Genomic DNA, 26,991 nt, shown 5'->3' with positions numbered 1-26,991 from the left:
CTATTTGAAGGGTGAAGACCTCTTTGGTTTGACAGTCTCTGCCGTGGCCAGGATTGCCGAATCGGTGAGTCCCCACCACCCCGCGCCGTGCTGGAGCCCCCAGGTTATGGGTATCTCACTTACACGTGGGAAGGGGAACAGGAAGCAGTGTGGAACAGTAAATGTTTTGTTACACGTGATTAACGTATAATTACTTGGATTTTTTTTTTGTCTTTTCTCTGTTTTGTTGCAGCTGCCAGGGGTTGAGGCCTGTGAGAACTACACTTTCCGCTATGGCCGAAACCCCTTAATGGAACTCCCTCTTGCCATCAACCCCACGGGCTGTGCCCGTGCCGAGCCTAAAATGAGTACCCATGTCAAGAGGTTTGTGTTAAGGTATTTTGTTTTAATTTCACATAGTACAGCCCAGGGTTTATAGGCTGCTTAGGGTTATTTGTGCTTTCGTCTGCTGCTTACAAACCCTGTCGTCTTTGGCTGTGTATGTGCATGCCCCGATGGCAGGAGTTGCTGTGTCGTCTCTGCTAGCTGGCTTTACGTGTCTGTACGTCCCCAAGAATTTTTTTAAATGGGTTTTGTGGCTCTTTTTTCGGAGAAATCTTCAGTTTGTCTTGTATTCTTTCCTGTTATATGCCCAACTCCTACAGGCCTCACACCTTGAATAGCACCAGCACATCCAAGTCCTTTCAGAGCACAGTGACGGGGGAGCTGAACGCGCCCTACAGCAAGCAGTTCGTCCATTCCAAGTCCTCCCAGTACCGCAAGATGAAAACGGAGTGGAAGTCCAACGTGTACCTCGCTCGCTCCCGCATCCAGGTCGGTGCTCGTGCTGGGAAATGGACATTAAAAAAAATGACCCACACTCTTATTTATATTTTTATATAAAAGTTGTATTTTTTTAATAAATTTTACATTTTTGATCTAGATATTTATATCAATTTTATATTAAAAAATTAAAACTGAAGCTATTGGAAACGTCTTTCAAGTCTTGTCCCGAAATTGGCAATCTTTACAGGGCAAATCACTTCCGTAGATTTACCTTAACTAAAATTTCTAATTATTGTAGATATCTTAAAAATGCATCCATTACAGTCATCTGGGATAAAGGTTCCTTTGAGGCTTGGGTGTTTGTTTTTTTTAACATATTTCTCAAAAGCTGAGTAAAACTGAAAGATACAGGTACACAGTGGGGGTACGACACGCTCAGCCCAAGCTGAGTAAAGCGCTCTGAGGTTTGCAGGAGGAGCTCAGGACCTGTTTGCATTTGTAAGCAATTGGTTGCTTTGTGTAATTGTGTTGGTGCTTTTCTCCACAGCCTCTTCTGCAAAAGCCTGGCCATTGATCCCGCCGTGTGCGAGCGCGGTTGTTGTTTGTTTTGGGTTGGAGTTACCGTGTGGCTGGGTCCCCACGGGGTGTCTGGGCTCTCCTAAGGCCCAATTCATTTTCCAGTGAATTTTCAGTCTGTGCAGAGTCAGGGGTCGGAGCTGGGGGAGCAGCTCGCCCTCTTGCCCGGGGAAAAGCCCAGGATGTTTTCTTCATCTTAAAAATGTAACGTTGAGCTGGGATCTGCACCGGGGCTGTCACAGCACCAGTTATCTCTCAGTGACCTGGCTGGGTGGTTCTGGCTGGGTGGTTCACTGTTCACCTGAATTCCTGCAGGGGGGTTGGGGCAGGGTGAGGGACGTCCTGTAAGTGTCCAGTCCTTACATCACAGCCTACTTTTATTTTATTTTTTTTTTTGTAGGGCCTGGGCTTATATGCTGCTAGAGACATTGAAAAGCACACTATGGTCATTGAATATATCGGAACGATTATCCGGAATGAGGTGGCAAACAGGAAGGAGAAGCTTTATGAGTCTCAGGTACGGGTGGTGGTTGGTTGGTCACTGTTCCTTCCCCCTTCCAAACGTTCCTACACACCAGGGCTGTCCTTCTGCTGGGTGAATTTGGGTCCCCCCATTCCTGGTTCCTGCTGGGCTATCAATGCAATAGGCTAAAAACACATCCAGAGGAGTCTGCAGTGTTTCATACCCAAGGATCAGAGTATTTAAACGTTTAATAAATCTCCAGCGCTGTGGCCGGGCAGGTGGCACGTACCCTCTGTCCTGGAGGATGGAGACAGAGCTCGGGCAGGGATGTTGGGAGCCCCATTTTAATGAGGACTTCTTGAAATTCAAGCAACTTCCTTTGTGTCACTCAGCAGTAACAGTCAGTACGTATTTGTGAGGCCCTACAGAAGCTCTTAGGGGAGTATTAATTGTGCAGGGATCCGTGTTTCCCTCCGGAGTCAGGGTGGGTTGGGGCAGGGTGGGTGCCTCAGGAGCTGGTGGGACAGTGTGTGCTCCTGAAGGTGGGACACCCTGGGGAACCCCGCGCTGCTGCTTCGCTTCCATCAGCCACGGTCACGTCAGATCTATGAGTCTCTCTTCAATTGTGTTTTCCAGAACCGCGGCGTGTACATGTTCCGCATTGACAATGACCACGTCATCGATGCCACCCTGACGGGAGGCCCTGCAAGGTGGGTGGCTCTGCAGGGATCTCCCACCTCCCCCTGGGCCCTCGGCCGCCCTCCCTGCCCCGAGGCTTTGTCAGGGACACAACTTTGTGGTTTTCTCAATGCTTTTTTCTTCTCTGAGCTGATGCATTCAGTCTTTGGACCACTCCACTGAAATAACGGCGTGTTTTTCATTAGCTTTGCTCATCTTTGAGTATGTTTCGTGGCAGCTTTGAAGAAAGAGTAGAATTTTTTTTAACGCTTGATTTTTTGACATTTTCTAGGTAAAGAAACAAGCAGAGAGTAATCTTAATGCTCTGTGGGGAGTCAGTGCGCCCTGAAGCTGAGGTCATCCTAAGGTTTGGTGAAGATGTGCCTCAAGGGATGCATTTTCTTAACAGGTTGCCTTGTCCAAACTCTGTTTCCGCAGGTACATCAACCATTCGTGTGCCCCGAACTGCGTGGCTGAGGTGGTGACTTTTGAGAGAGGACACAAAATTATCATTAGCTCCAGCAGGAGAATCCAGAAGGGGGAGGAGGTAAGGTCATCTCCTTGGGGTTTAATTGCCTCTTGCTGCTTGCATTCGTTTCTAGATCCTCACGTGATTGCTGTGGTCAGGAGCACAACTTGTTTGTGCCGGGGTGGGGGAGAGGGACCTTTCCCCTCCCATCTTCCCTCTTCAGTGGTGCCGGTTCCTCACAGGGCACCCTCTGGTGTGTTCCTGATCACAGAATCATAGAATCATCTCAGTTGGAAGGGATCTTTCAGATCAAGTCCAACCATCAACCTAGCACTGACAAACCCACCACTGTCCCATGGCCCTCAGCACCACATCTGCATGGCTTTTAAACGCCTCCAGGGATGGTGATTCCACCACTTCCCTGGACAACCCGGTCCAACACTTGACAGCCCTTCCAGTGAAGAAATTGTTCCTAATCTCCAATCTGACCCTCCCCTGGTGCAACAAGAGGCCATTTCCTCTTGCCCTGTTCCTTGGGAGAAGAGACCGACCCCCCCTGGCTCCACCCTCCTTTCAGGGAGCTGTAGAGAGCAATAAGGTCTCCCCTCAGCCTCCTTTTCTCCAGGCTGAACACCCCCAGCTCCCTCAGCCTCTCCTCACAAGGCTCCTCACAGACCCCTCACCAGCTCCACTGCCCTTCTCTGGACCCGCTCCAGCCCCTCAATGTCCCTCCTGTAGTGAGGGGCCCAAAACCGGGCACAGCCCTCGAGGTGGGGCCTCACCAGTGGGATTTTGCTCTTTGACCTGTAGGACCAAGCCCTGGTAAATCCCAGATGTTCCATAACTGTTCTCCTGCCTCTTCTTCCAGCTCTGCTATGACTATAAGTTTGATTTTGAAGATGACCAGCACAAGATTCCATGTCACTGTGGAGCTGTAAACTGCCGAAAGTGGATGAACTAGAATAATGCATTCCTTGCTGTCTTGGAGGGTCGCTTGTCCTGAGGAAGAAGTGATTCACATTTTGATTTTGTCGACGGAAAATTGTTGCCTTTTTGAAGGGGGAAAAAAACACACAAACAAACTAATCACTTCTGGAAGTAGAGATTTCTACTCGAGTGTTTAAAAAGGAGAAAAAAAAGAAGAAAAAAAAAAAAAAGGAAAAAAAATGAAAAAAAAAAAAAGCAAGCACCAGAAGCAAACCGGCAAAATCGGAAGCCAACTTTCCAGCCAGGTGGAGGTGGAACCGAGCGAACAGAATGGTCCAGCACTTTTGTTTTTGAGCTGACTGAGGAGAAACTGTGGAACTGGGGCAGAGGCGCGAGGGCTGACCTGCGCGGGGCAGGGCCTCTATGAATGTAAGACTGAAATCACCAGCGAAAGGGAGAAGTCCAAAGTGCTGGCCACAGCCTTATTTGATAAAGGGGCAGGCCCTCTAATTAAAGAAAAATTTTAAATAAAAAAAAAAAGTAGACACCACTGAACAAGGAATGTACTGAAACGACTTCCTTAGGGATAGAGCTAAGGGAAAAAATAACTTGCACTAAAATACATTTAAATACTTGATTCCATGAGTCAGTTTATTGTAGTTTTTGATTTCTGTAAAATAAGAGAACCTTTTTGTATTTATTATTGAATAAGTGAATGAAGCTATTTTTAAAAAAAAGAAAGTTAGAAGAAAGCCAAGCTGCTGCTGTTACCTGCAGAACTAACAAACTCTGTTACTTTGTACAAAAGTGTAAATATTTTGAGAAAAAAAAATAAAAAAAAAAATACAGTATAAAAATAGTTATTGACCAAATGCTACCAGACTCTGCAGCAGTTCGGGTGCTTCTTACCACACGTCGATAGGGATGTTACAATATGATCTCCTGCACTCACCACGTGCGATTCCAATTCCGGAATAACCAAAATCTCAATTTAAAGAGAGAGGGGGGTTGTTTTGTTTTTTTTTAATGTTTAAAACAGTCTCAACTGTGGTCTTATGAGAATTTTTTTAAGTAAACCTTAAAATGCCTGGGAAGGGCGTGTATATTTACAACTCTGACTTTTGTAGATGTTTGGGTAATTTAGATTAATTTTATTTGTATTATATTGTTGCATCCCTATTTCTTAAGTCAGGTTTTTTTGTGCTTACAATTTGTGATAACTGTGAATAACTGCTAAAACCACCCAAAACAGAGGCTGGACGTGGTTGTGGGGTTGGTTTTTTTTGTTCTTCAGCAGCAGTAGTGGCTGAGGTGACCGTTCAGCCGCCCTTAAACCATGTCCACGGCGTAGAATCACGTAGTTGGAGCTTCTCTGCGACGCTCGCCTTCGGGAGATGAAAACGAGGAAAAATAAATGAGATGTTAATTTGCTTGCAGCTGCAGGACTCTGGCAATAGGGGTTTGGAAAATGTAATTTAAAGATGTGTTTGTATGGATTGTTTTTTGTTTACATTTCTTTAAAAAAAAATAAATAAAACACTGTTTTGTGTTTGCTTGTAGAAATTTAATCAGCATTTTGGAACCAGGTTAGCTTTTTATTTTGTACTTAAAATTCTGGTACTGACACTTCACAGGCTAAATATAAAAAAAGAAAAAATGAAGTTTTTTTTTTTTGTGTGCACAATGAAAGTGGACTGTAAACTGTCGGTATATTCAGTGCTACAGTTCTGAACTTGTAATGTATATGGCATGATGTATTTTTATCTTACAGAATAAATCAATTGTATATATTTTTCTCTTGATAAATAGCTGTATGAAATTGTTTCTTGAATATTTTTCTTCTCTTGTACAATATTCCAACATCCTACCAGTATTTGTCCTACAGTTTTTTCTGTTCTGTATAATAGTATCTAATGTTGGCAAAAAAAAAAAGAAAAACCACACAAAAAAAAAGAATTTTTTGAAGTATACAGAGTGTTATGGGTTTTGGAATTTGTGGAAACAGATTTAGAAGATCAGCATTTACAAATAAAAATATTTTACATCTATAAACGATACCCTCCTGGTTTCATTGGGGGCGTCTGGTTTCCGGTTCTTCCAGGACGTGGGTGCCCAGTTCCAGCGCTTCCCCGATGCTTCCCTCGGTGCTGCCTCATCCCGAGCACCCACCAGGTACCACAGTTGGGTTTTCCCCAGAAAAATCTGCAAAAAAAAAAAAGAGGAGGAACTAACTACGGTGCTCTGTGGATACTGGTTTTGACTGGGACAGAGCTGACTCTCTTCCCAGGAGCTGGCAGGGCTGGGGGTGAGCAGAGCGGCGCTGACAACACGGGGCTGGTGCACGGGGTGGAGGGGCAGGGTCACCCCCCAGCAGTGAGTGGGTCAGAGATCGGGGGGACACAGCTGGGGCCAAAGGGCTCCGCTGTGCCATTCGGTGTCACACTCAGCACATAGGGCTGGGGGGGCAGAGGAAGAAAGGGGGGACATTCAGTGATGGTGTTCATCTTGCCCATCACCATTCCGTGTGCTGGATCCTGGCTTGCTGAGCACTGCCTGCCTCTGGGAAGCGGGAACAAGGTCCATGTTTTGCTTTGCTTCTGGGTGCAGCTTTTGCTTTACCCCTTAAATTGTCTTCAGCTCAACCCACAAGGTTGGTTTTTTGCCCTTTCACAGAATCACAGAATCACCATGGTTGGAAGGGACCTCTGAGATCACCAAGTCCAACCTTAAAAAAAAAAAAAAAAAAACCACAAAAAAACCAAAACCCAAACATCATCAACAAACAAACAAAAAAACAACCACAAAACACCCCACCACATCACACCCTCCCACAAACCAATAATCTCAGGCACTAGAGCATGCCCTGAAGAGCCACCACTACACGTTTCTTAAATACCTGCAGGGATGGTGACTCCACCACCTCCCTGGGCAGGCTGTTCCAGTGCCTGACCACCCTCTCAGTAAAGCAATTCTTCCTAATATCTAATCTAAACCTTCCCTGCCACAACGTCACACCATTTCCTCTGGTCCTGTCATTCCCTCGGGAGAAGAGACCAACTACCCACTCAGGTATTGTAGAGGGCAATGAGGTCTCCCTTCAGCCTCCTCTTCTCCAAACTAAACATGCCCCATCCTGTCAGGGAGGGGGTGAATGAGGGGCTGGGGGGTTTAACCCGTGTCACTGTGACACCTGAGCCCTGGCACAACCTCCGTGCTGGGGTCAAGGCTAAAAAAGTCCCCCAGGATTTCTGGCAGAGAAGGGGGAAGGGGCCAGGCCCAGGCCCATATCGGGTGTCAGTTATACCGGGGCCCTGGCACAGGGGTCAGCGCGGGGCAACCACGGAACCATGGGAGAAACCAGCCATGGAGCAAAGCCCATCTCAGCATGGGGCTGTCCCAACCAACCCCATGAGGCGTCAAGAAGGAGATACTCAACACAGAGGCTTAAAAAATCAGTCCCAGGCACAATTTCTTTAGCATCATATGTTTCTCAGTAGGACAAACTGAGTGCTGTGGTAGCTTCTAACCTGGGATAAGGCTTTTCCTTTTACGCTTCCTGCTCAGCCTAATTCCCAAGGGTCACCTGTGAGTGGTCACGCAAATATGGGAATAAAACTAGGAATCTCCACCTAATCCCAGGCAGCCCGTGCAGGAGGTGGTCACAGAAAAGCCTTAATACCCCTCACGTGTTCAGATTCTGAGCACTGATCTGGCTGCGCGGCTGCAGTGCTGAACGGACACGGCCAAGAACAGTCCTCCACCACAGACACCACTGACACTGACCCAAATGGCATCACCTCCATCTGTTCCTGGAAACTGGGACCAGTCCCCGGGTCCTGGCAGTGGACGGGAGTATGGAGGGTTCAGCCCAGCCCCACAAAGGCCGGCTGCAGCCGCCAGCCCAGGCAGCGCTGCGAACTCAGGTATCCCTGATTTATAGAGAGAGAATCATAGAATCAATGGTCAGAGTTGGAAGGGACCTTCAAGATCATCAAGCTCCAACGCCCTGCCCTGGGCAGGGACACCTCCCACTAGAGCAGGTTGCTCAAAGCCCCACCCAGCCTGGCTTTAAACACTTTGATTTCTTAAATATAAAAAAAATGATGTATTACTTACATAAGAGTCTGGTAGAATATTTATCTTCTTTAACATTAAGGAACAACCCAGCTGCAACTCACTGGTCCATCAGTTCTACCTTCTTGTGGATTAGTGCAGCTCCCAGACCACCTGGACTGAGCTGGTTTTTGATGGCAGCCTCCAAATGTCCTCAACCAGGAGCAAAAGGTCAAAAATTGTCTGTGGCAACAGACCCAGACTGTAAAGGAAGCAAGGTTCTGCCTTGCCTGTTTGAGGATTTGTTTGGGCTTTGATTTTTTAATTATTATTTTTTTTAAAGACAACATAAAGGCTACAGACAAAAAAGGCAGCTCAAGGCTACTGCAGGGCGGATTTGCCAGCCAGACCAGCTTGCAAAGGCTACTGGGGAGCCCTGGGCACAGCTGGGAGCAGCTGCACCAGTACCCACTGCTGCTGCTGCACACTCCCTCCTGGGAGCAGTCGGGGTTAATTGGACAATTAACCATTAACAATTAAAGGATGCTGCAGCCCATCCTTTCACCCTCAACGAGGACTGGATTAGGGGCCACCCCCGTGTCCCCCTGAGGCAGCGGGTAGTTGGGCAAGGAGAGGCAGCAGCCACCCAGCTGCTGGAGGGGCTGGGGTGGTTGTTTTTTTAGAACTTTTTCTGGTAGGAAGGAACTTGGCTGGTGCATAACTTAATTATCCCCAAGGTAATGCTTTATCTGGAGGAACATCCACTTCAGCCTATTGTTGTGGCTACAATGAAACCCCCCTTACCTGGTTCCTCCCTGCGGGTGACTCACGGCTTCTACCACTGCTGGAGGAGGCCAGAAGCTTCAAAGCAGTGAGGGACCACTCTTACCTGGTGAGGAACTGCTCTTACCTGGTGAGGGACTGCTCTTACCTGGTGAGGGACTGCTCTTACCTGCTCGTTTTCCTCCTCTTGCACTTCTCCCCCCGGGGTGGCTGCCCTGGCAGACGGCTGAGGGACCAAACGCAATGTCATGAGCACATCTCTCCTCTCTGCAGGAAGGCCTGGGTCTGTAATTACTCCAACATTATCATTATTTGCCTCATGCTGCCCAAAATTCACTAACTGGGTGCCGGAGTGTTCGTGCAGTTGGAAAACGTTCCCACTGCCCCAGGGAGAGGGGGAGGCTGTCCCCCCTCCCAGGGAAGGCAGGTCCCTGGGGAACACGGCCAACGGGGCTGGGACAAACCACCCTGGAAAATAACAACAGCTTTTCTCTTCTGCAGCAGCTTCCAGGCACTGACAAAGCATCCAGGGCTGAGGTGGGAAGTCAAAGAGAAGTAAACAGTGAAATAAATGATTTTTTTTTGAGAAAAACAACAACAAAAAAAAGAGATAAATTCTCTGTCAAACCTTCCAAGATGTGAGAGAGGGGGAAAGTGGCAGCTGTGAAGAAAAGGGAGTGAAAAAGAGGGAAGACCCAAATTGCGTGAACATCATTTGCATCAGTCTCTCGGTTGGTGCTTTCTGGTCCAACAGCTACACAGAGTAAGGCCATGCAGGTTCATAAAAAAATGATACTTTATTTTAAATGCAGCTACTGCCATGAGTCATCAAAATAGACTTTGTAATAGTTACTTTCTTTTAAATATGAGGTGACGAATGACAGCTAAGAATTTAAACTACGTGAAATGGCCTAAAACCGTAAATTAAAAGAGCTAAATTTAAATATTACAAACGACAATTTTCAGAAGAAAAAAGGGAATAAAAATATTTTCCAGAAAAAGTAAAAGAATTTGGCCAGTAAAACCATACTAAAAACGTAAATTAATGAGATACTGCACATGAAATACTTGAAGAGGGCTCCTTTCTGTCATTGTCATTTAAAAGAATCACAAAGCTAAAATCTCACAATTTAAATTACGTTGCTCTAATAATTTCTCTTACTTAAAAACAGTTCAATACTCCAGGAGAATCCAAGGAACCGCTGATAAATTGCACTTCTACATGTTGTTCTGCAGTGGGGCTGCCGCTATTGCTGCAGCACCCGACCAGGGACACTGTGGTGGCCACCTGGACCTTCTCATGCACACAGCTCTTCAGGGCAGAGTATTTCTACAGGGTCCGTGCAATGGGTGGGCTGGGGGTAGCAGCTCTGGGCTCCTCACAAAGCCCTCCAGAATGACCAAAAATCATGGCTGAAGGGGAATCGGGTCTCGGCTTCACACTTCTCAGCCGTATCCTCGCTGGCTCAGCTCTCAAAGTGCCACTGCTGAGGAAGGGACCCATCACAGATGGCCATGGTCACGTACCCTTTGTGGCTAAGTGGGTCTACCACCTTCATGCACTGCCCCACGGAGACCTGGTAGAGGCGGTTGTTTTTCTAGAGGAGAAAGACAGATGGGATTTATTTATTAAAACTTCAGTTCTACTGCCCTGTCAAACCCATGCTCAAGGGGAGGGAATGCTCCTTCCTGACAGGCGAGCCTCTCAGCAGCCTCCCTCACACAACACGCCCACAGCAGCGGCACTTCAAACCACAGCACATCCCATAACCACGTCCAGGCCTTCAAACAAAGGCTCTCACACCCTTACAGGGACCCAGCTCTAATTTGGATGATACCATAGTCTCTTACTGAAGGTGGTGGGATGAGCAAAGCCACTCCCAGCCCTCAGCAGAAGGGGAGCCCAGAAGGCTCCAGAGCACCTTCAAGCACGAAGCAGAAATTCCCCCATGGGCTGCTCCTGTCTCCCAGCCCCACAAACACAACACAACAAAGAGCCATGGGGTGGATTTTGTTCTCTCCAGCACGTTCCTGTGAGCTCTAAGTGCTGCGGGTGGCTGTGACAAGCAGCAAAAAAGGCTACACAGGGCTGCAGAAACCTTCCTGTGTTGCAAAGGAAAAGGCCTGCGTGTCCCAGAGCTCAGCAAAAGTCTTATTCAGGCTGAAATGTGAAATGCGGCCACAGAAGCCCCTGCAACTTTTGTTCAGGAGGCCTGGACCCAGGTCCAGTGCAACTGACAGTACATCTGAAGTTTAGTCATAATTAAACTCAACCCTGCCATTGTCACTTACTGAGACATTAATTACAAACAATGTGCTATACACCAGCCACTCTGCTTACCCCGAATGTCCACTGCTGCGAGCCACCAGACCCGTGGCATTTCATGAGACGAGGAGGGTCGGAGGAGCGAGTTTCCGAAACGTCCAAGCAAAGGAGATTATTTAAAATCAGCTCATGATCTTCATTGTAAACCCAGACCTGAAAAAGAAAACAAAAGACATTGATCGCAGTGTTTCAGGGCAGGTGCCTTGCATCTTTTGTTCAGCTCCAGAGGAGGCCCTTTAGCATCTGGACATCAGACATGGACCTTGCAACACCCATTGCCCCTTCGCTGCCTTTTTTTCCAGCAACCAAAATGCAGCTGCAGCCTCTGTTCCCTTCCCAACACTGCTCAGCGTGGCCCCAGGCACAGGCACTAAAAGCACCACTTGTGATTCTGCTCCCACTTGTTTTATAATTAAGTAGCCCCCATATGTTCCTCCTGCCCAGGCAGCTAGACAAGATAACAGAACAGGCAAGTGGTAGATCTCCAAGGAGGTGACCAGCAGCTCTCTGAGCCAAGTCATTATGCCAGGCAGTAAATCTCATCCAAAGACGGTCCTTTAGTCACGAAGGGGCTGGTGGATTGTCTCAGCTCCACATAGGGAGCCAGCTTATGGGCCACTGGAGGACACTAAATGACAGCAGGTGGCCCAGGAGCTGTGGGGAAGTAGCTTGGCAGGCATGCAAGGCCAAAAGGTATCTCCAATCTTGTTTGAAGCTACTGCATTTGTCCATAAATACATAAGCATTTATTTAACATTGTGTTCTGGGGTCAGCTTGTAGATGCTGAATGATGAAAACCCAAAATCAGCTGTGCCAATTCTGATGCCAGGTGGCCTACATTAGTCCCCACAATGATCCCAAGGTCCTATTCCTTGCAGCTGGTGGCCTGGTGCTCAGGGATCTTTACTGAAGGATGGTGACTCCACCACCTCCCTGGGCAGGCTGTTCCAGTGCCTGACCACCCTCTCAGTAAAGCAATTCTTCCTAATATCTAATCTAAACCTTCCCTGCCACAACGTCACACCATTTCCTCTGGTCCTGTCATTCCCTCGGGAGAAGAGACCAACTACCCACTCAGGTATTGTAGAGGGCAATGAGGTCTCCCTTCAGCCTCCTCTTCTCCAAACTAAACATGCCCCATCCTGTCAGGGAGGGGGTGAATGAGGGGCTGGGGGGTTTAACCCGTGTCACTGTGACACCTGAGCCCTGGCACAACCTCCGTGCTGGGGTCAAGGCTAAAAAAGTCCCCCAGGATTTCTGGCAGAGAAGGGGGAAGGGGCCAGGCCCAGGCCAGTCTCGGGTGTCAGTTATTTATACTGAGCACTTGGGCAGCTGGGAGCAGGGCAGCATCTGCCCAGGGCCAGGCACAGGGGTCAGCACAGGGCAACCACAGGAGAAACCAGCCACGGAGCAAAGCCCATCTCGGCATGGGGCTGTCCCAACCAACGCCATGAGGCATCAAGAAGGAGATACTCAACACAGAGGCTTAAAAAAATCAGTCCTGGGCACAATAGCATCATACATTTCTCAGTAGGACAAACTGAGTGCTGTGGTAGCTTCTAACCTGGGATAAGGCTTTTCCTTCTATGCTTCCTGTTCAGCCTAATTCCCAAGGGTCACCTGTGAGTGGTCACGCAAATATGGGAATAAAACTAGGACTTTCCACCTAATCCCAGGCAGCCCGTGCAGGAGGTGGTCACAGAAAAGCCTTAATACCCCTCACGTGTTCAGATTCCGAGCACTGACCTGGCTGCGCGGCTGCAGTGCTGAACGGACACGGCCAAGAACAGTCCTCCACCACAGACACCACTGACACCGACCCAAATGGCATCACCTCCATCTGTTCCTGGAAACTGGGACCAGTCCCCGGGTCCTGGCAGTGGACGGGAGTATGGAGGGCTCAGCCCAGCCCCACAAAGGCCGGCTGCAGCCGCCAGCCCAGGCAGCGCTGCAAACTCAGGTATCCCTGATTTATAGAGAGAGAATCATAGAATCAATGGTCAGAGTTGGAAGGGACCTTCAGGATCATCAAGCTCCAACCCCCTGCCCTGGGTGAAGACATCTCCCACTAGAGCAGGTTGCTCAAAGCCCCATCCAGCCTGGCTTTAAACACTTAGATTTCTTAAATATAAAAAAAATGATGTTTTACTTACCTAAGAGTCTGGTAGAATATTTATCTTCGTTAACATTAAGGAACAACCCAGCTGCAACTCACTGGTCCATCAGTTCTACCTTCTTGTGGATTAGTGCAGCTCCCAGACCACCTGGACTGAGCTGGTTTTTGATGGCAGCCTCCAAATGTCCTCAACCAGGAGCAAAAGGTCAAAAATTGTCTGTGGCAACAGACCCAGACTGTAAAGGAAGCAAGGTTCTGCCTTGCCTGTTTGAGGATTTGTTTGGGCTTTGATTTTTTAATTATTATTTTTTTTAAAGACAACATAAAGGCTACAGACAAAAAAGGCAGCTCAAGGCTACTGCAGGGCGGATTTGCCAAAATGATGTATTACTTACATAAGAGTCTGGTAGAATATTTATCTTCTTTAACATTAAGGAACAACCCAGCTGCAACTCACTGCTCCATCAGTTCTACCTTCTCGTGGATTAGTGCAGGCTCCCAGACCTAGGGACTGCTCTTACCTGCTCGTTTTCCTCCTCTTGCACTTCTCCCCCCGGGGTGGCTGCCCTGGCAGACGGCTGAGGGACCAAACGCAATGTCATGAGCACATCTCTCCTCTCTGCAGGAAGGCCTGGGTCTGTAATTACTCCAACATTATCATTATTTGCCTCATGCTGCCCAAAATTCACTAACTGGGTGCCGGAGTGTTCGTGCAGTTGGAAAACGTTCCCACTGCCCCAGGGAGAGGGGGAGGCTGTCCCCCCTCCCAGGGAAGGCAGGTCCCTGGGGAACACGGCCAACGGGGCTGGGACAAACCACCCTGGAAAATAACAACAGCTTTTCTCTTCTGCAGCAGCTTCCAGGCACTGACAAAGCATCCAGGGCTGAGGTGGGAAGTCAAAGAGAAGTAAACAGTGAAATAAATGATTTTTTTTTGAGAAAAACAACAACACAAACGCAATGTCATGAGCACATCTCTCCTCTCTGCAGGAAGGCCTGGGTCTGTAATTACTCCAACATTATCATTATTTGCCTCATGCTGCCCAAAATTCACTAACTGGGTGCCGGAGTGTTCGTGCAGTTGGAAAACGTTCCCACTGCCCCAGGGACAATGAAACCCCCCTTACCTGGTTCCTCCCCGTGGGTGACTCACTGCTTCCACCCCTGCTGGAGGAGGCCAGAAGCTTCAAAGCGGTGAGGGACTGCTCTTACCTGGTGAGGAACTGCTCTTACCTGGTGAGGGACCGCTCTTACCTGGTGAGGGACTGCTCTTACCTCCTTGTTTTCCTCCTCTTGCACTTCTCCCCCCGGGGTGGCTGCCCTGGCAGACGGCTGAGGGACCAAACGCAATGTCATGAGCACATCTCTCCTCTCTGCAGGAAGGCCTGGGTCTGTAATTACTCCAACATTATCATTATTTGCCTCAGGCTGCCCAAAATTCACTAACTGGGTGCTGGAGTGTTCGTGCAGTTGGAAAATGTTCCTGCTGCCCCAGGAAGAGGGGGAGGCTGTCCCCCCTCCCAGGGAAGGCAGGTCCCTGGGGAACACGGCCAACGGGGCTGGGACAAACCACCCTGGAAAATAACAACAGCTTTTCTCTTCTGCAGCAGCTTCCAGGCACTGACAAAGCATCCAGGGCTGAGGTGGGAAGTCAAAGAGAAGTAAACAGTGAAATAAATGATTTTTTTTTGAGAAAAACAACAACAAAAAAAAGAGATAAATTCTCTGTCAAACCTTCCAAGATGTGAGAGAGGGGGAAAGTGGCAGCTGTGAAGAAAAGGGAGTGAAAAAGAGGGAAGACCCAAATTGCGTGAACATCATTTGCATCAGTCTCTCGGTTGGTGCTTTCTGGTCCAACAGCTACACAGAGTAAGGCCATGCAGGTTCATAAAAAAATGATACTTTATTTTAAATGCAGCTACTGCCATGAGTCATCAAAATAGACTTTGTAATAGTTACTTTCTTTTAAATATGAGGTGACAAATGACAGCTAAGAATTTAAACTACGTGAAATGGCCTAAAACCGTAAATTAAAAGAGCTAAATTTAAATATTACAAACGACAATTTTCAGAAGAAAAAAGGGAATAAAAATATTTTCCAGAAAAAGTAAAAGAATTTGGCCAGTAAAACCATACTAAAAACGTAAATTAATGAGATACTGCACATGAAATACTTGAAGAGGGCTCCTTTCTGTCATTGTCATTTAAAAGAATCACAAAGCTAAAATCTCACAATTTAAATTACGTTGCTCTAATAATTTCTCTTACTTAAAAACAGTTCAATACTCCAGGAGAATCCAAGGAACCGCTGATAAATTGCACTTCTACATGTTGTTCTGCAGTGGGGCTGCCGCTATTGCTGCAGCACCCGACCAGGGACACTGTGGTGGCCACCTGGACCTTCTCATGCACACAGCTCTTCAGGGCAGAGTATTTCTACAGGGTCCGTGCAATGGGTGGGCTGGGGGTAGCAGCTCTGGGCTCCTCACAAAGCCCTCCAGAATGACCAAAAATCATGGCTGAAGGGGAATCGGGTGTCGGCTTAACGCTTCTCAGCCGCATCCTCGCTGGCTCAGCTCTCAAAGTGCCACTGCTGAGGAAGGGACCCATCACAGATGGCCATGGTCACGTACCCTTTGTGGCTAAGTGGGTCTACCACCTTCATGCACTGCCCCACGGAGACCTGGTAGAGGCGGTTGTTTTTCTAGAGGAGAAAGACAGATGGGATTTATTTATTAAAACTTCTACTGCCCTGTCAAACCCATGCTCGAGGGGAGGGGATGCTCCTTCCTGACAGGCGAGCCTCTCAGCAGCCTCCCTCACACAACACGCCCACAGCAGCGGCACTTCAAACCACAGCACATCCCATAACCACGTCCAGGCCTTCAAACAAAGGCTCTCACACCCTTACAGGGACCCAGCTCTAATTTGGATGATACCATAGTCTCTTACTGAAGGTGGTGGGATGAGCAAAGCCACTCCCAGCCCTCAGCAGAAGGGGAGCCCAGAAGGCTCCAGAGCACCTTCAAGCACGAAGCAGAAATTCCCCCATGGGCTGCTCCTGTCTCCCAGCCCCACAAACACAACACAACAAAGAGCCATGGGGTGGATTTTGTTCTCTCCAGCACGTTCCTGTGAGCTCTAAGTGCTGCGGGTGGCTGTGACAAGCAGCAAAAAAGGCTACACAGGGCTGCAGAAACCTTCCTGTGTTGCAAAGGAAAAGGCCTGCGTGTCCCAGAGCTCAGCAAAAGTCTTATTCAGGCTGAAATGTGAAATGCGGCCACAGAAGCCCCTGCAACTTTTGTTCAGGAGGCCTGGACCCAGGTCCAGTGCAACTGACAGTACATCTGAAGTTTAGTCATAATTAAACTCAACCCTGCCATTGTCACTTACTGAGACATTAATTACAAACAATGTGCTATACACCAGCCACTCTGCTTACCCCGAATGTCCACTGCTGCGAGCCACCAGACCCGTGGCATTTCATGAGACGAGGAGGGTCGGAGGAGCGAGTTTCCGAAACGTCCAAGCAAAGGAGATTATTTAAAATCAGCTCATGATCTTCATTGTAAACCCAGACCTGAAAAAGAAAACAAAAGACATTGATCGCAGTGTTTCAGGGCAGGTGCCTTGCATCTTTTGTTCAGCTCCAGAGGAGGCCCTTTAGCATCTGGACATCAGACATGGACCTTGCAACACCCATTGCCCCTTCGCTGCCTTTTTTTCCAGCAACCAAAATGCAGCTGCAGCCTCTGTTCCCTTCCCAACACTGCTCAGCGTGGCCCCAGGCACAGGCACTAAAAGCACCACTTGTGATTCTGCTCCCACTTGTTTTATAATTAAGTAGCCCCCATATGTTCCTCCTGCCCAGGCAGCTAGACAAGATAACAAAACAGGCAAGTGGTAGATCTCCAAGGAGGTGACCAGCAGCTCTCTGAGCCAAGTCATTATGCCAGGCAGTAAATCTCATCCAAAGACGGTCCTTTAGTCACGAAGGGGCTGGTGGATTGTCTCAGCTCCACATAGGGAGCCAGCTTATGGGCCACTGGAGGACACTAAATGACAGCAGGTGGCCCAGGAGCTGTGGGGAAGTAGCTTGGCAGGCATGCAAGGCCAAAAGGTATCTCCAATCTTGTTTGAAGCTACTGCATTTGTCCATAAATACATAAGCATTTATTTAACATTGTGTTCTGGGGTCAGCTTGTAGATGCTGAATGATGAAAACCCAAAATCAGCTGTGCCAATTCTGATGCCAGGTGGCCTACATTAGTCCCCACAATGATCCCAAGGTCCTATTCCTTGCAGCTGGTGGCCTGGTGCTCAGGGATCTTTACTGAAGTAGATGACCACTAGCACCCAGGTGCTATCAAAACTTTCCACACTGCTCTCCAGGGAGTGAAAAAAATCTTCACCATTCCCCTGCTGAAACTACGCTCCATAACTAACCCGTTTATGGCCTTCTCTGCTCCCCAGCCAAACCGCTTTTGCTACCTGTGCTGGGCTTGCAAGGAGACCACGTTTCACACCTACTTCATTTCGGCTGAACCAACATGAAAATGTGTTGATCTGGACCTCAAGAACCTACACACCATCTTAGCAGGTCACACAGTGGTAGGAACTGAACTCAGCCCCTCTCTGGGACCACCTGCATAAAGCAAGAATGCACTGGGCCACATCTGCAGCTGCCCCTCATAACTGTACCAGAACCTGCACCTACAGGCACGGTAAGTTCTCCTGCTGCACTCTGCTTCCAGCCCTATTTTGATTTCACACACAGCTCAGTGCTGCAGTAACCGTGTCCACTGTGGGATTTATTTATTATTTTTTTTCCACTAAGTCTGCGTGAGTTTCACACTCAGAATATAGAATATCACATTCCAGGCATAAAAGCCAGGCCAATGAAACAAATTCTGATTTTTACCATTATTTTTTTTTGAACTAAAAGCAGCCTTCTGGAGGGAGCTGTGATCCAGGACACTGCCTCAGTTGGACAGCACGACTGAACAGTGTACAGCTTGCTCATTATCACAGCACGTGTTCCAGGACACTGAAGGGCTCCTTTGAGGAAGTGCAGGTACTGCATTAAAATGTGCCCTAACCTCAAGAGTTCTGTGCCTTCTGGCATCCCTTTTCTGTTTAAACACTGTCATGAGAAAAAAAGCACGGTGAGATTAAAGAGGAGGAGAGAATGGAGAAATAGCAGGACTTGCCAGAAAACTATTATTATTAAAAGAAGAATAATGATGGAGTCAAATCCAAGCAGATGAAACTGGTAAGAACCGAGAGGGAAGGCTGCAGTGACACAGGGAGCAGACCTTTAATCAAAAGCTGAGTAACGGCAAAGAACACTCAACAGTGGTTAAATCTTGTGTGATACTTCTCCAGAAAGGTTTATACAAAGTGTCCAAAAGTCACTTAAAACTAATTATGTGTTTGGTGTAGCAAACAAAGGAAAGGTGGGGGGGGGAAGACCCAAATTTGGGACACATTATGGTTCCAAATTCAGGTTAGAATATCAGCGTGATCTTGCAGATGATTAACAGACTCAAGCACAGGGAAAGCAAAGCCACCCCATGGGGTTTTGGTTATATAACCCTAAACCTTTGCGTACTCCAAAATTTATTAACTACTCTGCTGCTGAACACCAGAAGGATGATGTTTAGCTCTTCCTGTCACAGGCTGTCAGGAGCAAGAGCCCAGTATAGGAAGGAAAGACCTCCTGGCAGCCAGCACCACCGGTATCTGATCTACGAGGAGAATAAACTGCTCTTTCTTTTTGTTCAGGACTTACTTGGGTCCAGGCTCAAGCACAATATCACAAGTCCATAATCAGTCCAGTGCCTGCCTGTGATTTGTACCTCACTTCTGAGGGATGTCTTGTTTTATCCTCCTATGTATTTTCTACCAAAAACCACCCATTTTAAAAATTTATTTTATTTAAAAAAAAAAAAAAAGGTAACAGAGAAGGTGCAGGATATTTTCTTCCTGCATTCACTTTCTAACACCTAGAAGAGTCTCACAGTCAGATTTTGGGCTCTGAAAATGGTTTATTTTAATTAAAAAAAAAAAAAAAGGTAACAGAGAAGGTGCAGGATATTTTCTTCCTGCATTCACTTTCTAACACCTAGAAGAGTCTCACAGTCAGATTTTGGGCTCTGAAAATGGAATTGAGCCAACTCCTACCACCAGGGGAAGCAGCACCTTGAAATGCTGTTCCCCAGCCATGACTAAGGACTGATCTCTCATTTTACTAATATTTGGATTTCCTAACTGGTTTCAGGTTGCCACTGTTGGTAAAGGAGGTACGCTCTTCATTCCCCCCATAAACCCCAAAATCCCAGTGATCCCCATCCGGGATTATTTTTTATCATAATAAAGAGACACAGGGTTGTGTTACAGAACTTTTGTGTGTGTGAAACATTAAATTATTCTTACAGTAAGATTAGTTCATGTAAATAAATAAGAGCTAGCTGAACTACTTTGGGGGAAATTCAAGTGAGGAAAGGGCTCAAATGGTGCCTCAGCATCTAGGAGGATGGAGCACACTATTATTTCCTTTTGAAACACTGAGTTGACCGTAGAAGATTGAGTGCAGTGTCCATACAGACAACTGTATTAGAACAAACCCTATCGCCTGACCCAGGGAAAAACAATAAACCCAAGAATCTGTAGTAGGTAGAAAATGGAAGCTCCCTGTTCCTAGGGAATAAATATTTCAAAATGATATTAAATAAGCCAGGAAGGAGGAGCCTACCCTTTGGCTTTCAGAGTGCAGTGGAGTGTAGCAAGAGGCATGGTGGGCCAACTGGCAACGCTTTGTGGATATACACTCTTATTTGGTCTGCAAATTGCATTAGCACTAGAGGAATGCATTGAAAAATGTCAGTAAATACAAGACAGTAACTACTACAGAAACAGCCCTTTGTGTGGAAGAAAATCCCTGCCGTGAGCCACGACAACAGGAGAAGCATTCCAGTCCTTTCATCAGTTACAATCTGTTGCTTAGATTGGCACCATTGTATTATTCAGTCAGACAGTTTTTAGAAGACAAAAATTCAGCTTAAGAGCACAAAAAAGCTGCCTCAGCACTGAGGAAGAGATGTGCCTAGCAATTTGCATCATCACAGCTCTTTGCATATACTTCAGCTCCTGTTATCGTGGATAACAACGACATCACCGAGCCAAATAACAGCAAAGTTTGCTGGTCTATAATCATTACTTTAAGCTATTGCTATGCCAGAAACTCAACGTCCTCCTAAAGGTGGTTCTAAAGCAGGTACCTGCTTTGTGTTTCACAGCTCTGTGTGTTGCTGATGTTTCACGAGAATTTGCTGAGGGACCAAAGAATTGTTTCTCCAATAATTTATGGAAAAGCAGCACGTAGACTTAACTTGCAGGTCTTCACAATCGCTCTAGACATGCCTTGTGTCAGAAAAGCAAACTAGCAAGACATGATCCAAGGGTTTAGGGAGAAAGATTTTACACAACTGCACATGTGAACACATCCTTTTAGACTCTGACTCATTAAGAGTTTGTAAAATACATATGCTTACATTTATAAAGCACTACAAGAGCATTAACAGAGATTTTTCTGAGATTCCCTGCTCAAATTGGTTATCTTTTAAAGTTCCAAAGAACAGATGCACATGCTTAGATATCTTAGCACCATCCCCAGCTTTTTAAAGCTTAATAGTTGCTAAGTAAGAGAAAGGTTAAATTATTGAAATAAGGCAAACACACAGAGGAGAGGTTGTAACAACACAGAAAGGAAAGCTTTGGAGTCAACCCAGTGTATTTGGAAACAAACAGAAAAAATCCACATAATTCAGTGGACTTTAGGAGATTTTTTGGAAAAGGATCTTGGCTTTAAGCATTTAGGTCAGGAAGAAGGCAAGCACACATTAGACACATGACAAACCCAATCTTCTTTCAGCTGTCAGATCACAAATTTTCCCACTAGTTAATCCTGTTGTTGGCCATTATACTTCAGTCCAAACCCTTCCTTTTTAGCATTATTTGATGCTTCTCTTCCGAGTTTCTCAGTAACTCCTTCTACTCCTTCTCGTTTAGAGCAGTACCTAGGTCAAATCCTGCTTCAGTATCCTTGTCGCCAATCACCACCCAATTAACCTTGCCATGATGGTTTTGGGTAGAAGCCACACCACATAGTTTTTTTACTTCCACTTTTGAGACATCTCCAGTCTTTCATCATGATCTTTCCAAGTGCTTAAATATTTTCTATCCTCCTTTAACACCCAAGTTTTTGTGGTGTGCACTACCTTGTACGTTCTCAGTTTTGTTTCCAGAAAGAGGTCACATAGACCACTGAATTTCAGGAAAGTGTTTACTTCAGCAATCTTGGGAGTTCTGTCACACAACCACTCTTCAACTATAAAATTTCTCATTCCATGTTAGCTTTCTGTGTGCAAAATGAATATTCAATTTTTCTGCTTCTTTTGTTCCTTCAGACCTCTCCACACTGACCTGCAACCTTCATTCTACTAGATCCTGTCACCTCTCCCACTCCTGCTATTTCTAACTACAAAAGTTTTATCATCTATTCCTAAAGTTGTGATCAACACTCAGTATTATCCCATACTGGGTATTTCTGTTCGAGTTAATGAAATGTCCTAGTTTTCATTATAGCTTAAAGACCCACAGTTTGGAATATTTTCTAGCTGTATCACCTCTGTAAGAACCATTTCCCTTATTGCTTTTTCTTTCTATAGCAAAAAGATGACACTATCATGTCAAGTCCTAGAAAATAGGATACTTTTATGTGTTTGAGTAATTTTTAACTTCACTTAATGATGATCATCTAAGTCAAATTGAATTAAAACTATTACTCATAATGGTGATACAACTGCAAGTTTCACAACATGTGTTATTTATTTTAAATCAAGGAGCATCCATGAAGGCTAGAAAAAACAAAGCAACTATAAACTAAAGGCAAAACAGCCTTGCTTCTAAGGCCAATCTCATGACTTCAGTGAGCCTGCTTTCCCCCACACCTACTTTACAAGGTCAGCTCTCACATGCATGAATTGTCTATATTACACAGAAGACCATTTTCCAGTCAAAAGATTACACAGATCATTTTCCAACCAAAAGAACTGCAATCAATGAGTTTTAAGGCGGCCAGTGTTGTTTTTCCAGGCAGAGTGCACCTTGCTCCTTCAACTTACTGAGCAGTAGAATGTATTTTTCAAGGGAGTCTGTTATCTATTCACAGAGCAAAAGCAGCCTGGAAAGAAATAAACAGTAATAACAACTTCTTGTTCCTCAGAGAAAAATTAGCTAGCATCAAATGAGATCAGCACCAAGTGGTATCGAATTATTTCCACAGAAAACAGGGTTAAGCTGTGGTACTCGCTGCCACAGGATGCTGAAAGCTTACATGAGGTCAAAATATAATTAGACACATGAAAAACCAAAAATTCTACAAAAACACTGTCTTTGGCTCAGAAAAACACTAGACAAAGTCACAAAAATACTGCTTGCAAAGTGTAGGTTGCTATCTTCCAGAATAACTGTCTGTACTGTGAGTATTAATTAATCAAGACACACTTAACATGCTGCCACTGGGCACCCAGGGCACCTGCCTTTCACCAGGCCCAACCCAGCCTTTCTTACTAGGCCAAAGGCATAAACCAGATGGTTCTAGAGCCAAAATCAGCTGAAAATGCCAACGAATTGAATACTACCAGAAACTTCTAGAGCCAAAATCAGCTGAAAATGCCAATGAATTGAATACTACCAGAATACTACCAGAAAAAACAGTTAAAAGCTTCCAATACTCAGGAAGTTTATTGCTATTTTTATAAGCAGAAGCTGTAAATAAATGTCATCTTTCCCTACGTTGTTCTCACATATCTAGTGGAAGACTGTTCCAGGGGATGTGAAAGCAAGCTGGCTGAATGCACTCTTGGGATTTATTAGGAGAAAAAAAATAAGTCTAATGGCAGAAAACCATAGTGTTTGTTAACATGCTTGGTTGGAGAACAAAATCACCAAAAAATAAGATAGCACAGCCAGTTTTTTTATGAGAACCAATTGCTTAATTTACCACTAATAAACTAGATTAATGAGAAAAGAAGCCAAAGACCAACGATGTGAGCATTAATTTGACTTTCTCAACACTGAAAGGCTAACTGAAGTTTCTGTCTCCGGGAAGAAAATCAGAACAAGGTTTTGATAAAGAAAAACAACAGATCTTCCTCCTCCAGCCATGTGCAAATTCACTACTAGAAATATTGCAGGAACGGGAAGGGAAATGGTAACTGTGAGGAATCCTCTGTTCCTACTGTGGACATAATCCCCTGGAATCATTGCTGCTTTCTCACTCAGACTGAATGGCTCAGAAAGCACTGTCACCCCTTTGGCACTGTAGAAGTATAATCACTGCTACCCATCAGTTATGATTACATTTACACACTCTTTACACGTACAAGACATGCTGACTTTCTTACAGCTAATGGAAGAGATCACATAGGAAAACCTGCATTCCCATTCCAGCTTAAATTCATCCACCTTTAACACAGGGACCTACAATTTGGTCATAACAATGATGACTCAGTAATCCAGAAGCAAAAGTACAGGGGTATATTGCTTGGTCCTGTCTAGGTGGCAACTTGAGACCATGTGTCTAGAGCCAACCATACTTATCCAGACAGTGGCTAACACCCCTCACACTGTCCTCTGTCACATTCAACTGGTGAGACCACCGAGAGGAGGCAGAAAGTCCCATCAGTTGACAAAGCACACAACTTTCTCTTTGGGACTATCACAAATCACCCTGCTTCTACTGCTGCAGTTTCCACATCCTGAAAACTCCTGCCCATTTCATAAAGTACTGCGTTAGTCTAGCACAGTCCACCTTTGGTAAAGCTACGCTGCATTACACCCCTTGCTCCATCTATTTTGTGTCTTTGATTACTCTTCTCTTTAATCAAGATCTAGGTTTTAGACTTGGGTCTCACAGGCTCTTAAATCATAACATTCTCAATGTAGCTCTTAGGGAGGTAAAAATCTTTATGGCATTGGGTGAAGATGTCTCTGCCCTGGAGACTGTTTATGTAGGTCCTGAATTTCTGTTGCCTGAAAGGATAGAAGTCAAACAGCAAAGGCTTCCTGTAGTAATATAAAAACATTGGATTTTCACATCCATCCCCAATTAATCCCCAGATCAGCAATTCACCTATAGTCAATTTTCTAAATTCCTTAGAATAAAGTCCTTATTTAACGATAACAACAAATCATCCATTCACCCTAAACTACAGCCATCCAGCAGCAGAAGACTAATTGTACAGTACACAAAGAAGAGCAGGCCAGGAAAAGGCTGCCTTAAATCCCAGTATGAGGAAGTGACTGAAAGAGCTGCTACAAATTCTGAAGTGTCAATCAGTGGATTATGAACCTCTCAGGAGCCACTTAAGGATAGTCTTCAGACACAGAGATTCACGCCATAAAGATAGGAGATTATAATATCTAACCCCCAGGATCAGCAGGTACAGAGCAGTAAACTCCACAATCTCCTCAGCCAGCCTTGCCGTTTGAACAACACTTGCAAATCCGCCTGCTTGCTGATGAGATGTTACACCAGGGCATTTCGCCAGCAGGAAAACATAACAACTTGTAAGGTGTGAATCACTATTCAATATAATCAAGAATATCATACCTGGTTTGGATCATTGTAGTCACATTCCCGAACCACTACCAGGCCTCCTTTCTGACTTGGGTGGCCCTGGGCAACCAGGCATTTGTTGGTTTGAAGGTGATACAACTACAAAAGGAAAACAGTTTGATGGACAGAGTAAACAACAAACAACACATACCGAAGGGAACACATGGTAATGCTTTGGAAGCCCTAGAACTCAGTGTGGTCATCCAAAAAAAAAAAAAAAAAAAAACCCCTTAAAATGTAGACATGCTGAAACCCAGGGACAAAAGCTTCTATCTGTGAAAAAAAAACTCAGTTGGGACAAAAAAAAAAAAAAAAAAAAAAAAGACCCCTTGTAATACAAAAACCACCCTTTCTTACCTTTTAAAATACCATTTTGTTTTTCAGACAATTTGGAGAAAAAACAGCACTGAATAGTTCCATTTTTCTTTCTAATTACATCAAGATTTCCCTCTTTGTGGTACAAATGCAGTACACACACCCTGGCTCAGCACATGCTGGCCACATTCTGTCAAGTTTCTTTCCCTTCTTCACTCTCCATGAAAGTCTCAGGCCCCAGATACTCACTAGCTCAGGAATATTGACTGTACTGTATAAACTACATTTTACTACAGTTTAGCTTAAACATAAGTCTCCTCCTACAGCCTCTCTTGATGAAGCAGGACCGCCTCTTTGAGAAAGGAGAAGGAATTAATTAAATGCAAACAAACAACTTCAGAGAGTTATGGTGTTTGCAAATTGATTTTCAAGGGTGTTTAGGTAACTGAAAAGCCAGCATTACCAGCTATGTTATTTTAATGACAGATCAGGTAAGAGCAGCGAGTTTTACAAACACTTAAATGCTCATTCCAGTTCAAATGCAGTACCTTGTCTGATTTGAAGTAATGTTGTATCAGAGGACTCGATTCAGGACAGGAGCCTGTCTTATGATGCAAAACTAGAAGCACCTACCATCAAAGCAAACCAGGAGGTTCTCAGCCAGTTAGCAATCTCTTCTGGTTTGGGCAATGATGCCCACCCTAAAAGTCACTGCAGAGGTTTTCTACAGGGTCTGAAGACTAGGTTGTCCTATTCCAACAGTCAAGAATCATCAAGATCTTGATTTACCCCCACAGAGTTACTTAGCGAGACAAAAGCACCTTTAAATTATACGTCTGCCCTGAACTTACGGCTGGCCAGCAGAAGACTTCTTTTCAGCCTGATATGGTGGGGATCAGGCTATTCTGGCAGCAATCACTGCCTGCACATCTAGAACTGCACTGCACACAGCCACAGGTACAGAGGGGAAGGTAATTACTCTAGCAATGGCCACAACTCTGCTGTTTCCTCCCCCACAGCAAAGAGCCCTGCTCTCTCTCTATCAAGTGCACGGGAGCAAGTTTGACTGCATGTGTGGGAGATAGCAGGGCCCCAGATCTGGCATCCACATTAAAAATAATTATTTGCAATCTGGAGCTGAATGTAGAGGGGGAAAAAAAAAAAAGTTTGCTGTCCTGGACTTAAGGCCAGCTGATTAATTGGTTAGCTGCATTTTATGATGAAGACATAAATAGCTGTCTCGGCATTTGTATTGATTCTAGATACTTAGAAATGAAAAGACACTTCCAATAATAAAAAGAAAGAACTGTTCCATCACATGATAACAAAAATTAGAAAGTGCAAATACCAAATCATATTCTTCACTAAACACCATTTCTAGAAATAGCTGTCCCAGGGCACATCAACAGCCTCCTCAAATGCACCATGTTTCTCTTGTTCCCTACATACATCTGAAACAAATTACACAAAACCTTCTAATAACATTTCCTCACACCCCAGAGACTTCTAGGAGAGCTCTCATTTCATCATTCCTCACTCAACAGAAGGCTTTCAAACTATACAGCTACATGAGCTTTATATGATTTTTGTCCTTGTTTTTATTGGCCATGATGATCAGCATTTGATAACACTGTTAAGAAACGTCACAATTTGTGATCATTACAGTTCTTCCCAGCTGTCAAACCAGCACTTATCTCTGGCCCAATTAGTTTCTGACAATAAGCTGGGATTTGGAGTGATTCATCCCGAATCCTAAAGAGTCTGGCACGCAGTGGTGACACTGGCTGATCGTTCTGTTCCTTGTAGGCATCTGGAAATAGTTTATACAATCATCAGA

General features: G+C 45.5%; 2 protein-coding genes and 1 long non-coding RNA gene across 5 annotated transcripts in view; 1 reads left to right on the top strand and 2 right to left on the bottom strand.

Annotated features, from left to right (window-relative positions):
• Window positions 1–5,930, top strand: part of KMT2C (lysine (K)-specific methyltransferase 2C) — a 216,066-nt gene extending 210,136 nt beyond the window's left edge. The window contains exon 59 of the mRNA XM_014944925.1: window positions 3,820–5,930. Within this exon, the coding sequence (XP_014800411.1) occupies window positions 3,820–3,912 (93 nt within the window). The 3' untranslated portion in view covers window positions 3,913–5,930. The remainder of the gene's footprint in view (window positions 1–3,819) is intronic.
• A 3,558-nt stretch (window positions 5,931–9,488) lies between these two features.
• On the bottom strand, window positions 9,489–11,192 carry LOC106889671. Its single transcript, XR_001412376.1, has 2 exons — window positions 11,056–11,192; window positions 9,489–10,312 (listed from the first exon to the last, which is right to left on the bottom strand). It is a non-coding gene; the product is annotated as an uncharacterized LOC106889671 (long non-coding RNA).
• Window positions 11,193–15,147: 3,955 nt separating this feature from the next.
• The window catches only part of GALNT11 (polypeptide N-acetylgalactosaminyltransferase 11), a 49,256-nt gene continuing 37,412 nt past the window's right edge, over window positions 15,148–26,991 (bottom strand). For all 3 annotated transcript variants that reach the window (XM_014944878.1, XM_014944880.1, XM_014944881.1), the window contains exons 10-12: window positions 24,834–24,938; window positions 16,599–16,736; window positions 15,148–15,860 (exon numbers count right to left, since the gene is read on the bottom strand). In XM_014944878.1, the coding sequence (XP_014800364.1) occupies window positions 15,729–15,860; window positions 16,599–16,736; window positions 24,834–24,938 (375 nt within the window). In that variant the 3' untranslated portion in view covers window positions 15,148–15,728. The remainder of the gene's footprint in view (window positions 15,861–16,598; window positions 16,737–24,833; window positions 24,939–26,991) is intronic.

Source organism: Calidris pugnax, unplaced genomic scaffold, assembly GCF_001431845.1.
Source record: "Calidris pugnax isolate Ruff unplaced genomic scaffold, ASM143184v1 scaffold54, whole genome shotgun sequence".
In the NCBI taxonomy this organism is placed as follows: Eukaryota; Metazoa; Chordata; class Aves; order Charadriiformes; family Scolopacidae; genus Calidris; species Calidris pugnax.
Note: the sequence above shows the minus strand (reverse complement) of the source record. Positions and strands in the feature narration are given on the sequence as shown.